General features: G+C 45.8%; 1 protein-coding gene across 4 annotated transcripts in view; it reads right to left on the bottom strand.

Moving 5' to 3' along the window:
- The window catches only part of GALNT7 (polypeptide N-acetylgalactosaminyltransferase 7), a 136,422-nt gene extending 129,604 nt beyond the window's left edge, over positions 1 to 6,818 (bottom strand). For 2 of the 4 annotated variants that reach the window (XM_077868566.1, XM_077868564.1), the window contains exon 1: positions 6,606 to 6,818. In XM_077868566.1, coding sequence (XP_077724692.1) covers positions 6,606 to 6,731 — 126 coding nt within the window. In that variant the 5' untranslated portion in view covers positions 6,732 to 6,818. The remainder of the gene's footprint in view (positions 1 to 6,605) is intronic. The other 2 variants (XM_077868568.1, XM_077868570.1) reach the window with 1 other exon arrangement.
- Positions 6,819 to 14,058: the final 7,240 nt, after the last annotated feature.

Here is a 14,058-nt window from a genome sequence, read left to right as displayed (position 1 = left end):
ATTATTATTTACTGCTCTATAGGATTTCCAATGCCTAGAGTAATGGATGGTACTCAGCAGACAATAAATATTTGAAATACTTGAGTGAATTAGTGAACCAAGAGCTGATGATGAATGGATGTTACTACTCCCACAACTCTACTTCAGAAGCTTCCAAAAAGCTTCTCTAAGTCCTGACTTAATAAAGCCCCAACCCAGTTCCTTGGCGTACCATTTAATTCCTTTCAAAATGTGGCCCAAATTCACTTTTCCAATCTTAACTTTTATCACTTTGTTCTAGTAAAACAAAAACAAAAACAAAAAACAAAAAAAAACTTTCTTCTCACCATATCCTTTTAGTGTAGAATGTTCTTCCTTATATCTCTCCCTGATCCGACACTCCAGGTCTAGTCAAATGCCACGCTCCTGCCTCTGCACATGCACCTTCTCCAGCTCTGTAAAAACCTGCTTCTTACTACTGTTATTGACACAGATCATCTCGCCTACGAGAGGAGGCCTGTGTTCTTGCCACTTCTGCATCTCCAGGGCCCAGCTCAGTGCCTTGTGGAAAGCAAGCCCCAGATATATTATTTTGAGCAAATGGGCAGTTAGAGGTTGGGAGGGATTATAAAAAGACCCAACTTTATATATCAAAAGAAAACTGCCATTATTATGGACAAAACATCTGTGCAGTTATTAGGTCAAGACTTGAGTAACATCTTTATTATGTCAACACTTTTCATCTCCACCACCATCCAGAACAGCATCTCCAATGCCTAGAGCCAGGGTGGCATTTGGTAAACACTCAAATATTTGACACTTGTTAAGTGACTCATGCTTATAATAAAAATATATCTCCCAATTTTACAAAGAATTCTGCCCACAATGTTAAGGCATATTTCACCCTCTCACCCTTCCTCATCTTCTGCCATATAAAAGCCAACCATAAAATCATTCCTCTCATAGACTCAAGCTATGTTCATTTTATTATAGAAATTGTAAATTCTTAATCACTTCTCTCCTTCTGTCTGATTGTACATTCATTCTTCAGGAAAGAAAATTATAATTCAAAACACGAACAAAGACAATGATCTAGGTTGAAGTCAGATAATCACAATCATTTTCCTACATTCAAGAGCCACTCAAATCTTGCTGACCAACTCTTTTTTAGAACTCTGGAGTTAGAATTTACAAATAGTCTGTTTACAAATGGTCCAAGCTCAGAATTCTGATTTTTCATTCACGTTGCATTATTTTCTCTCTCCTTCTGCCTCCAATTTAGGATTGGCTGATCTAATGCAGCTTATACTAACACCAAACTGTTGCAGCCCACACCTTATCTCCCATTCCACACAGCCAGTCTCAATCACAAAATAGTTACCCAAATTCAACTGGCTCTTTAACACTTTTTCACTCCTTTACTAATAACCACACACTCTCTGGATGGCTCTTTTCCACCTTCTCCACCTATAATTTGGCTCTTGACAAAATATTCTGTGACAGCTCTCAGTGTTTCCCTATATTGCTACTGGATTAGGAAGAAAAGAAGGAACCCAGGCCATGCATGTATTGAATAGCTCTTCAACTAGGAGATCTCTTTACAGCAGGATCTTTTATTTAAGGTGTTCTTAGTATTCTCCAATGGGGTCTTGCTAGAAGGAAGGTGAAGAAGTGTGGTACAGTAACAGGACTGATGCCTCACCTTTGACCACTGGATGGGCAACCCTTCCACAAAACCCACAGATCTAGGATTCTTAGGAAGGTTTGCATTTCTAGGGTGTCCAGACCTAAGGGGGAGACATGAATGAAGGCTTCAGCACCTTGGTAGATGGGGTAGATACTCCATGAGCTACTCCAAGAAACATAAACCCTGCCTTCAAAGGATTCAGTCAGTGGTTTACAGTAAAATGCAAAAGCTTCTGAGTCTCAATCCCCTCCCCACCAAAAAGCACATATACATAGATGTCTGCATTAATTTCAAGAGGTTAGGGATGCCTGGGTGGCTCAGAGGTTGAGCATCTGCTTCAGCTCAGGGTGTGATCCTGGGGTCCTGGGATCAAGTCCCGCATTGGGCTCCCTATGGGGAGCCTGCTTCTCCCTCTGCCTGTCTCTCTCTTTCTCTCATGAATAAATAAAATCTTAAAAAAAAAAAAAAAAAAAAAAAAAAAGTCTGCATTAATTTCAGGAGATCTATAATGCCCAGAGTTCCCAGACTTGGTATTATGGGAGTTTTTCATTACAGGTGGGAGGGAGGACAGTTACACAGAACAAAAACAAATCCTGAGGCATTTCAACTGGAGAAGTGAGACAACAGTGACCACTTAAGGCACTACACTTTTGCTAAGTGATAGAGCTCTATTCCTAATGATATCAATGGAGCTTCCATTTGAAATCAAATCTTAAGGTCAAGAGCAGAGTCTTTCAGGTTGCAATCAATCATCACAGAGATAAAAAGGGTTTGGTAAGGTGGAACTCGAATGTGACAGGGTAATCAATTCAGTTACTCAGCCTCATTTAAGAAATATTCCTCTCAACGGGTCTTAGTTTGCTTATTGCTTAACACCTCTCTGCCTAGGAGGATTCCTGAATTAGCCCTGCTGTGTATGCTCTAAACCCAAATGGCATTAATGGTTTGACTAAGGTCACATTTGTACCTACAAAGAATCATCAGTTTACCAGCAGCTTCTCACCAGATGCAGTACTGGATTTGTACAATAAAACCACTGAAGATCTCTCAACATTTCCATTACAAACCTTTATTGTCAGAGGCTTATAATTCAGCTTTAAATTCAGGACTAAAATTTGGGATATATGGTCTGAGAGTTACTATAATTTATTTAATTAAAAGGAACTTTCTGCACCTTGTAAGTACTAAACAGATGGTCTTAATAAATGTTGACCTGAAAATATCCAGAGGATAAAGCCTAAAAAAGTAAGCCCTCCCATAACCATAAAATAGAACATAAAAATGTGTGAATGTCTGTCTTCAGAACTTTCAATGTGACAAATAATCAACCTAAACCTCCTGACACCTTCTTCTCCACTCCCACATCTAATCAACTAGTCCTGATACCTTTGCATCTTTAATAGCTCTTGAATCAATTCTCCACTTCCAGTCACCCTGCCAATCCAAGCAACGTCATGTCCCATCTGAACTATTATAACCCCCAATAGGATTCCTACTATCTGCTCTCTTGCTCCAAATCAATTTATACTCCCTGCAGGCAACCAGAATGATCCTTCTAAAACACAAATCTGATCACATCTCCCCTTCATTGAAAATCCTTCAATGGCTTCCTACTGCTCTAAAGACCCATATCACATTTGCATCCTCATTCCACGCCACCCCTCCCTCTCCATGTTCTAATTATATTGGTCTTCTTCCAGTTCCTCAGTTCACCATACCACTTCCAACCTCAGGACGTTTACACATACTTCTCCCTTTAAGGAATGCCTTCCTCCCACATCCAGATCAACAACTATTTGTATTCAAATCTTCAGCTTTCAACTCAATAGTCATTTCTTCAGGTAAGACTTTTATGGCCAAATTCCTGTTCTTTTATCACCTATGGCTTTTTTTCATACCAGCTAGCATAATTTTTATTTGCTGATTTGTAGAGTCTTGATTAATGCGGAGTGCTCCCCCCCTCCCCAGGCTGTAAGATCCATGAGGTTAGAGGTAAGTAGTTCAATAACTAACATTAGGGATGCCCGATGGCTCAGCGGTTGCTTTCAGGAGTCCCGGGATCGAGTTCCACATCGGGCTCCCTACATGGAGTCTGCTTCTCCCTCTGCCGGTGTCTCTGCCTCTTTGTATCTCTCATGAATAAATAAAATATTTTTAAAAAATAAGTAGCACTAGTACATAGCAGGCACTCAAAAATGTTTGTTGAATAAATATCATACACAACAGAGTACCATTTGAACAGTAAGATCATCTTTCACATCATTCACCTCAGAAAAACAGCAAAAGGCCCTGCGAGAGGACGGAGATAACAAATGTGTTTCTCATCTTGACCGTGGGTATTAGGTTTTATAATATGGACCTCGATACCCCCAGATATAAAGTAGTAGTCCTGGCTTAAAACAAAAACAAAAACAAAGGAGCAAGTTGCTACAGATTTTATTGCCCGGAACATTGAAAGTACAAGACAAACAGTGGCACAGGGTGAAGCCACAAGTACAAGCCTGCCAGGGTAGAGGCAGAACCTTTATTTGGTAGATTGTTCTAGCCTATTTCAAGCCATTTACAGGGATTTATAGGGGACCCCCCCCCCAAAAAAAAAAAACCCACAGATCCACAGGTGGATAGGCATGAAAGAAGAGGCAGGTGTCTCACAGTGGGTGAAGGAGTCTGCAGTCATAATCAAATGAAAAGAACTGGAAGGCGGAAGGGAGACTCAGGAGTCTGAATCTGCTTACTAGCAGAACCTTCCCTAAAGGAAATGTTCTAGTGTTAGATCTCAGAAGTTCTTAGGATAGTTTTTAATAAAAGGAGGTAAAAATCTCTTATTTATGCTCATAAGGATTCATAAATTATGCCTTAAATTGCTTACTTAGCATTTGCCTATAAGAGTAATAAAAGGTTTGGGCTTTCCTGATACACAAGCAGTCTTGTCAACGTCCATTACATGTAAGAAACCAGCTTCTCTCTTTGGTAAGTGACAGAAATTACACTGGACCCAGTGACAAACTATCAAATAAGTTGGACCAAAAATCAAGATATCACCACCTGCTATTGAATAATCAGCCCTGTGGCTTGGTACTTATAATAGCCACCCTAACACAGTATTTCAAAAAGAGCGGAGTCTTGGTGTAGATGCTCCACCATCTCTTTAAAAGACCTGTCACGGAAGTACAGGACATTTTGAATATGGCTAGTTTTGTCAGACTTTCCTCAGTTTCTCTCCTAGAAAATGGAGTTTTAACACTTCTAGCTCTCTGTAAAAGGCCATTTGAGGACTTAAATACTCCCAATTGCAATATTCAGTTATCCTTTATCAATCATTTTGAAAGCAAGAAAAAAAATCAGAGGTCACCATCAGCCTGTGACACCTAGGAGGCTTCAAACCACAAACACGCTAAAAGGAAAACTTAGTACTTCTTATTATCATTACCTTAGGTGACCTGGATGGGACGCCACCCCAGGTCTCTCGAAGAGATTCCACTTCAGTTAAGACCTCACATACTAAGTCTTAAGAGTAAAATCTAATTTCATCCTATCGACAGAAACTGATAAGTCTCCCAGGATTCTTAAAAGGATGCCTTCCCACTCAACTTCCTGATGCTAATGTCAAGGGAAGTTAATAAAGGAGATCACAGAGACGCAACGTAGATAATATTTGCAAAAGGCACCTGACGACACGGCCAAGTCCTCCCAAGGCCCCGGGGCCGCTGGGCGGCTCTGAACTCAGCACCGCACCCCCCCCCCGGCACCCCCAGGGCAGCGGGCCATCCCGGGGCATCCCGGCCCCGGCGTACGGAGGGGGGCGGGGGGAGAGGGCTCGTTTTTCAGGGAGATGCCGGGCCGGGGGCCGGGGTGCGGGAGGGGGGTGGGGGAGTCGGTGAGGAGCCGCAGTGGCCGCGGCGCCGGGCTAGACCGTCCCCCGCGAGGGGCGAGGGGCGGGGGGGGGGGGTCCCGGCGAACACCCGGCCCCGGCGGCAGGCAGGTGCGCCCGGCGGAGCCGCCCGAGGTCCGCAGCGCGGCGCCTCTCGGGGTCGGCCGGGGAGCAGACGGCCAAGCCCAGCCGCGCAAGTTAGTTTTCCGGCGCGGGCAGCCCCTGCCGCAGCCCGGGCGGAGGAACCGGCCGCACACCCCATCCCCGGGCACGGCCGCAGCGTGGACTGCGAGCCGGGCCGCCCCTCGGCTCCCCGGGCCACCGCGCCTGCCCGCCGGGGAAGCGGGACGGAGAGCCGGTCCGGGGCGGGGGCGAGGGCGAGGGCGAGGGCGAGGGCGAGGGCGAGGCCGCGGCCGCACACCCACCCGGGCTCCCGGCCGCCGGCGCCGGGGGGCGGCGCTGTCCGTACGAGCCGGAGGCGGGGCGCCGACTCCCTCCCTCCCTCTTCCCTCCCTCCCTCCCCGCGGGCCGGCGGGCAGGCGGCCGGGGGAGCCGGGGCTGCGAGCATCCCCGGACGGGCGGGGCGGCAGGGGGGGCGGCTCCGAGGGCCCGGCCCCGGGCGGCGGCGATGGCACCGGCCGCGTCTCGCCTCCTTCAGGCCTGCTCGCGCCACAGGCCGCAGCCTGGACCAACCCCGCGGCCCCGGCCGCGACCGCGGCGGTCCCCGCACGGAGGAGCGGGCGGCCGGGCGGCCCAGCCCCGCTCGCCCGCCACCGGCTCTGCCCCGCTCCCCTCCCGCTCCGCCCCGCAGTCCCGGCGTGGACCGGGGCGGGGAAGCGCGGGAGGAAGGGGCGGCGAGGGGGCGGGCCGGCGGCGGGCGGGCGGCCGGGAGCCGGTGCGCGGGGCTCGGCGCCCCCGAGCGGCACCACCTGCGGAGCTGCGGCGCCCCGACCGCCCCGACCCGACCCCGGCCCCGCCGCGCCGCGCCCCTGCCCCTGCCCCCGCCGCGCGCGCGCACAAAACAAGTTGCAGGTCGCCGCCGCCGGAGGGGGCGGGCGGGTCACTCACCCTCATCCTGCTGAGCGGGCTCGGGTCGTCCGGGCGCGGGGACAGGGAAGACCAGAGCAGCACTAGCCCCAGGAAGCTTCCCAGCACCAGCAGACTGCGTAAGAGGAACCCAATCTTCAGCCTCATCTTCCTCCGGCGGCGAGAGACACGGAGCCCGGCGCAGCCGCCGCCACCGCTCTCCCCTCCCTCCTTCCCCCTCCTCCGGCTCCGCACCTCCTCCCTCCCCCACCCCTGCCGCTCCGGCTGCCGCCCTCTCCCGCTCCCGATCCGGAACTCCCCTCGGCTCTACCTCCCGGCCCTGCCCTCCGCCCCCTCCCCCCTCCCCCCGCCCCCGCCCCCGCCCCGGCCCCCGCAGCGCTCCAACCGCCCCGCCGCCGCGCTCTGCCCGGCGTCGCTCGCAGCCCCTCGCCGCCCCTCCCCCGCCCCCTCCCGGCCCGAGCCCGAGCCCGAGCCCGCCTCTCGGCTGACCACGGCGCCCAGGAACCGCTCCCCGGCCCCTGTTCCCCTGTAGCTAACTCGCTCTTCCCCGGGGCTGCTCCTAGCCTTTGCCCCACTGCTCAGCTCGGAAAGCTGCCAGATTCCCAAACTTTTGTGCTAATGACGGGCCGTAACTCTGCCCCTAAGGCCCGTGCCCTCCGGGATCCCGCGGCTCGCCGCCCCCCACACCCCTCCCCTCCCCTCCCCTCCCGCGGGCCCGGAGCGGCTCCCGGCCGCCCCCCCGCCCGGAGCCCCCCAGCCGCCAGGCTTCCAGGAAGCCAACCAGGAAGTCAGGGCCGCCGCCGCCGCAGCAGCTCCACGTGGCTGATTTATAGCTGGGAGGATTTTTTCTTATTGATTGTTCTTGCTTTTTCACACGGCTCCTTAAGGAGGTGGATTTGTAACTGAAAGGCCCAGGTGTGATGTGCACGTATCACTGGCCTGGAGGGGCTCGCCTGGAAAGCCAAGATTTCACTTATTCTGGGGCGAATTGGAAGAATGCCTGTCTCCCAATAACACCAACCTTATTCATGGACCGAGGATTTGGGGTCTTTAAAACAATGCTCTACCTTCATTGCGTCCCTCAGACCTGATTTTTGCCACTTGATGGAGGTTCCTTGATTTCTGTTTTTCAACCGCTTTTCTGCCCGTGAGACCTAAATTATACAGGAAAGGATATTGGCAAATGTGTAGCCAAATGCCTCACCCTAGGGGAATAATTATACAGCCGTATCTCCAATAAAGATGCCAGTCACTTTATTGCCAAGGTTATGGGATTACGTTGTCAGTGCACCGTATCTTAAACTGCCTAATTCAAGTTAAATGGAATGGTTAATATTCTAATATTTAGGATGGTGATGTCTCATATCTAAAAGGACTTTAAGAAAAGTAAAACCTAAAAAAAAAAAAAAAAAGTAAAACCTGGTTATTCAAATTTTTTAAATGATATGGAGAGTTTGAATTCTCCAGATAAAGAATTGTACCAAACTAACTTCATGTACTTCATAATTTGGGTTACATTACCAGGTATATTGGGGAATTCTGTAGATGCCATAATTTCAGAATTTCCACAAAATATTTGAAGTGATATCCTTGTGAACGACATAGGGAAATGTAGAATGGGTGACAGTTATAGGTAGGGATATTCTTGTTTGGCTGAATAATTGTACACAGTTGCAATATAAGCTAGATATATAGAGCACGTGGAGGAGGGATATCAGGTGTTGAACACAAAAAACTATCTGACTCAGCATTTTTATCAGCCACGTAGGTTAAAAACTAGTTCTTTTTAGTATAAGATGAGGGAGATTTTGCTGAAGACTTCTTTGGTGAAAAGGACCTGAATACTTAACTGATTAAGTATGAACCTGCTGCATAACAGAGAAAGCTAATGGCCCACGGCTGGGTCAATTCAGGTCAAATGTTGGATCCCAGAAATCGCCTGTTCCTAAGTACGCCAGGTGATTCTGATCCAGATAAGCTGTGTGGGGCCTTTGGAGAAACAGTGAAAGGGAAGGGGTGCTTGGAGAAAGATTAACTTGGATATTCTCCGGAGGCAGGAATAAGATCATTTTGTGAACCCAACTTGAGCTGCTCAGAAGGGAGGAGGAGGACACGTTTGCAAAGTAGTCAGTTCCCTAGACAAAGACTGGGCTTAGAACAGGTGACCTTCAAGGAATCCTATTCTGATCACATGAGAGAATAATTCCGTTTCAAATCAGCAGCTGAATGAAGTTAAACCTCTCGTTTGTGCTCTCACTTTTACAGAGAAGACAGGTTTTGTTTTTTATTATTAAGAAAATAGGAAGCTTCATTTTTACTGCTATGAGCATAGTTGGGCAGGTATGCAAATTTAAGTGGTACTTATTACTCACTTAAAGTAATAGGAATGATTCTTAGAAATGGTATTCAGAGATCAGGCCATCCTCCTTTATTTAGTTTTGCATTTGGAGAACTTAAAATTGTGTCAAAGGATACAGAGTTAGAAATTGACAAATGAGTATGTAGTTGTAAAAGCCGTTTCTCTGAGTCCTAACAATGAAAGACACTAAAAGTATACTTAAGATATATGCTCATTGCAATATTTGCTGGGAGGCAGCCTCTGTAGAGTTGACACAACTCTACTTAGAGAATGAGGTACATGCAAAGTTTATGACAAGGTTAGTCCCTTAACCACTCTGCCAAATAGTGATTATAATACTCATTTCACATTATTATTAGAAGGAATAATGGAGGTCAAGTACATATGCAATAGAATATATGTAAGTATATAAAATATAAGGATAGTGTGGTGGAACAAGTCTCAGTTGTGTATGGGCATATATATATATATAATTTTTTTAATGAGTGCTACAGTTATTGTATGACAGGGATTTTTATGCTGGAATACTTCTAGTTTGTCTCATCCCGGGTTTACTGAGGAAGAGGATAGAGACTAAAACTATAGTAAAGGATGTCGGGCATGGCCAAGAGAACACTGCCCTCTGTCAGGTATGGGGTCGCATGTGGTGGAGGAGGCCAGCAGAGGGCTCAGAAGCAAGGGAATGGGACGGGACGGGAGAGAATTGGTGTGAATGCCTAATGTGTGCATGATGCTTCACATTTGTTACTTCATTTTAATCGACGCAACCTGGGTAAGGTTGGCATACTATTGTCCTCAAGCTGAGATTCAAAGCAGATCTTTCTAGCCTTGAATTCTTGGCCACTGCATGCAGACTCCTCACCAAGCTGTGCTAGCTTTCTGGACCTAGAATATAAATAAGTGTTCTCAGACAGGATGCAAAAGGTCAAGGCCTAAAGATTCGTTAGGTTTTTAATTCTCTCTGGTGCCTGCACTTTTAAAGGAGAACCCACCAAAAGGAATTGTGTCCATGCTTGGCTTGCAGTTTAGAAATGTAGTGCACTCCCTGGGGTCTCTCGCCACTCCTTTCTGTTTTTTGTTTTGTTTTTGTTTTTTTTTAATTATTATTTATTTATGATAGTCACAGAGAGAGAGAGAGAGAGGCAGAGACATAGGCAGAGGGAGAAGCAGGCTCCATGCACCGGGAGCCCGACGTGGGAATCGATCCCGGGTCTCCAGGATCGCGCCCTGGGCCAAAGGCAGGCGCTAAACCGCTGCGCCACTCAGGGATCCCACTCCTTTCTGTTTTATGCTGCAACCAGGCTGAACCTGAGTTGCTAAACGTATCTAGAACTCCCTTGCCTTTAGGCCTTTGTATAGGGAGTTCTTTTTGCCTGAAATGACACCTTCACAAAAAACTTACCCCGCACTCCCACCCCGTCGCCCTCCCCCCATGTCCTCCCTAACCAATGTACTGGAATAGATGGGTACCCTGCTGGGTGCTACCACTGCACCCCACACTTTTCCTTCTCTTCTAATTACTACTATGTTGTAATTGCTTAATTTCTTTTTTCCACTCTCAGATCAAGAGGTACATGAGGATGGAGTTTTGTCTGTCCAGCTCATCATTATATTCTCATGCTTAGTGTGTAGAAAGCATTCAGTATTTTGTCAATGAAATGCTGAATGAATAATTGGATGGAGACTGTAAAGTGAAGATGAAAGGTAGACAAGGGCTCAGAGCTATGTCAACTGATCTTCTTCCTTACGTGGAGGTTTTCCTTCTGAGGATAAAACTTTAGAGGTTGTATCTAATTAGAAAAGTGATTATTTTGCATGTTGTCAGCAGCAGCTGGTAGACCATTGTTTTCCCCTTTACTCTGCATCCTTCTAGGGGGCTACTCAGGAAAAAAGTAAAATAATAGTTTAATTTAAATTTAGATTTTTGTATTTACTGAGAATCCACTCCCCGCCCTCTGCCAAAAAAAGAAAGAAATTAAGTTGTATTGAAATGGGAACATGTAGCCATGGGCAATTACTATCTACAACTAAATTTCAATTTTAGCTATGTCTGGCTGCCAAGAACTCAGGTTAAATTAGAATCAGTGACCTATAAATTACTGGGTAAATCTCCTATTACCTATTCTGTAAACATTTAATCACCTTTTTTCAAAAAAGAACACCAATAGTTGTACTTTTAAGTCAAAAATGTATTTTATCTTTCAGTAAAGAATTACTATTTAGATACTTTTAAAGTGTTGATAGTTTAAGTTTATTGAGAATATATTAATATGTATTGTGTTTATTAGTTATGTCTTACTGCATGACAAACTACCCCCAAATTTAGCACTTTACAACAATAAACTTATGGGACACCTGGGTGGCTCAGTGGTTGGGCATCTGCCTTTGGCTTAGGTTGTGATCCCAGTGTCCTGGAATGGAGTCCTGCATCAGGCTTCCCATGGGGAGCCTGCTTCTCCCTCTGCCTATGTCTCTGCCTCTCTCTCTCTGTGTCTCTCATGAATAAATACATTATTTTAAAAAAATCTTTTATTATTTCACATAGTTTCTGAGAGTCAGGAATCCAGGAGTGGTTTAGTTGGGAGGTTCTGGCTCAAGATCTCTTACAAGATTATTGCCGGGCCATCAACAGGGGCTACTGTCATCTCGTGGTTCAACGAAGCTAAGAGAATCTGCCTGCAAGCTCACTCACAAAGCCAACAGGCAGGCCTCACTTCCTCACTGGCTCTTGGTGGAAAACTTTAGTTCCTCATCACTAGGGCCTCTCCACAGGGCTGCTTATGACCTGGCAGCTGGCTTCCTCCAGAGTAAAAAGATCTGGGGGGAGGAGAAACAGCTCAGAACAGAAGCTATAGTCTGGTACAATATAGGAGGAGACTAGACAAGGGTGTGGATACTAAGAGGTAGGTGTCTTTGGAGGCTTAAGAACAACATTGGGAATCCAGTATCTGGGTCAGAATACTAGTTTTTTAATTTCTTATTTGTGTTAACTCAGTTATGTAGTATTTGTTATAATATGCTGAAATCTTTCAAAAAGAATCCAGATCTTAAATCATTGCTTATTTCTGATACCTTGCAAAGAAATACTCTGTCTACTGTCTTCAACTATAACATAAAGGAGTTAGAGCAAATGATCTTTAATTCCTTTCAATACTGAAATTCTAAGACTTTCTTGTGATGTTAATGTATGACTGAAACTTTAAAATTTATACTTTACCTTGCTGTATTTGTGTAGAATACAGCAAAGTAAAATTCTGCCTTTATACTTTTTTTTCTGACATGGATTACTGTTTCTATCATAAGCTTAAGAGAGATGGATAATTCCTAAATTGTGCTCATCTGGAATAAAAGACTTTTGTCACTAGGGCTTCCATTTGATGAGGTTAATGGTCTCCTACAGTGTTTTGAAGGCAAAAATGCTTATTTAAAAGCCCTCTTAGATTTAACGCTGTAGAGCACTACCTCCTCATAATTCAGCACTGTTTTCAGACTCCCATGATTCAGAAGCACTCTCTCCTGATTTTAACCACTTATTTAAGAGGTGATCGAAGCAAATTTTATCTTGTAACCACTCTTGTGTGGAACCTGTTCAGCAGCATCCCACTGCTTAAACCCAAATTTAGTATTAAACCCGTATTTCTCAATTTATTACAAAGACCTCTGTGAGTTTGCCTCTGCTTACCTCCACAGCCTCATGGCTGGTCAATGACTTCTTGCAACTCAAACTACAGCTACAATGACCTCTCCATTTCTGGAGAGAGGCCAAGGTCTCTCACTTCTAGAAAGGCCTTCATGCATCTTATTCCCTTACGTGGAACACCCTATGTCAGCCCTGACTCTCTTCTACCTAAGTCCTGATCATCCTTCAATTCAGTTTATACTTCAGTTCTTTCAGAAACCTCCTGAATGGGGGTACCTGGGTGGCTCAGCAGTTGAACACCTGCCTTTGGCTCAAGTCGTGATCCTGGGGTCCTGGAATGAAATCCCGCACCAGGCTTCCCACAGAGAGTGCTTTTCCCTCTGTCTATGTCTCTGCTTCTCTCTCTCTCTCTCTCTCTCTCTCTCTCTGGTGAATGAATAAATTAATAAAATCTTAAAAAAAAAAAAAAACTCTTGAATGTTCTTTTCAGACCCCATCCTTTGTGAGGTTAGGAGCCCCTGCCTCATGCTTTCAAAGCACCCCATGTACTCTCCACTGTGGCACATAGAGTTCCACTTTCTAATTGCTCCTTCAGTGGTCTGTCACCCCCATTAGACCAAATTTCTTAAAGGTAAGGGTCATATTCTCATTTGTGATTGTATTCCTGGATGTTCATCATGCTTAGCCCACAGGAGATGGTTAATATTTGAGAGTAAATGATTAAAAGTAGATTTCCTATGTTCACTGCTCATACATTCACCCTGTGTTTTAAGCATAGAGAAGTTTGGAAGCATTGTGTAATAAAAGTTATATTGCATACAAGGCCCAGTGGGGAAATGCGAGGTCTGGAATTCATTCCTGGATATGGAGTCGTGTCCAGCCTCTCATTTCTGGATCATTTATGGTGATGTCTATGTATAATCTCTCTGTAGTCTGTATCTCTGTTTCATTTTGCATGTGCACCTCTGCTTATCTCCTCTGAGATGTCTGAAGAGGCTTCTAGACCTAGTCCATCACTAAAAATAACCTAATCTTACTTACAACTAATTTAAAAATGTGTCAGGTAGTTCTACCACTAAAAACTAAAAATCATAGGAACTGAAGCTCCCTTCTTCCTGCACACTACTCCCACTCCACCTCGACTATGAAATTCTTTTTTTTTTAAGATTTTATTTATTTATTCATGAGAGACACAGAGAGAGGGAGAGGATACCCAGATCCCAGGACACCCAGATCATGACCTGAGCTGAAGGCAAATGCTCAACCACTGAGCTATCCAGGTGCCCCCCGCTATGAAACTCTTTGCCTTCCTTTTCCTTCATCTTTATGAGTCTCTGTCTTTCTACAGCTTGATATTGTGTATAGAAATGGAGATACATTTTCTTCCCCCATGCTTTAGTAATTTCTAATTAACAGATCTTAAGAGGGGATAATTGCTAAATGTTTTACATAAGTATTTTAGAGTTCAGTGGCTT

The sequence above is a fragment of the Canis aureus genome, chromosome 24 (assembly GCF_053574225.1).
Source record: "Canis aureus isolate CA01 chromosome 24, VMU_Caureus_v.1.0, whole genome shotgun sequence".
Classification (NCBI taxonomy): Eukaryota; Metazoa; Chordata; class Mammalia; order Carnivora; family Canidae; genus Canis; species Canis aureus.
Note: the sequence above shows the minus strand (reverse complement) of the source record. Positions and strands in the feature narration are given on the sequence as shown.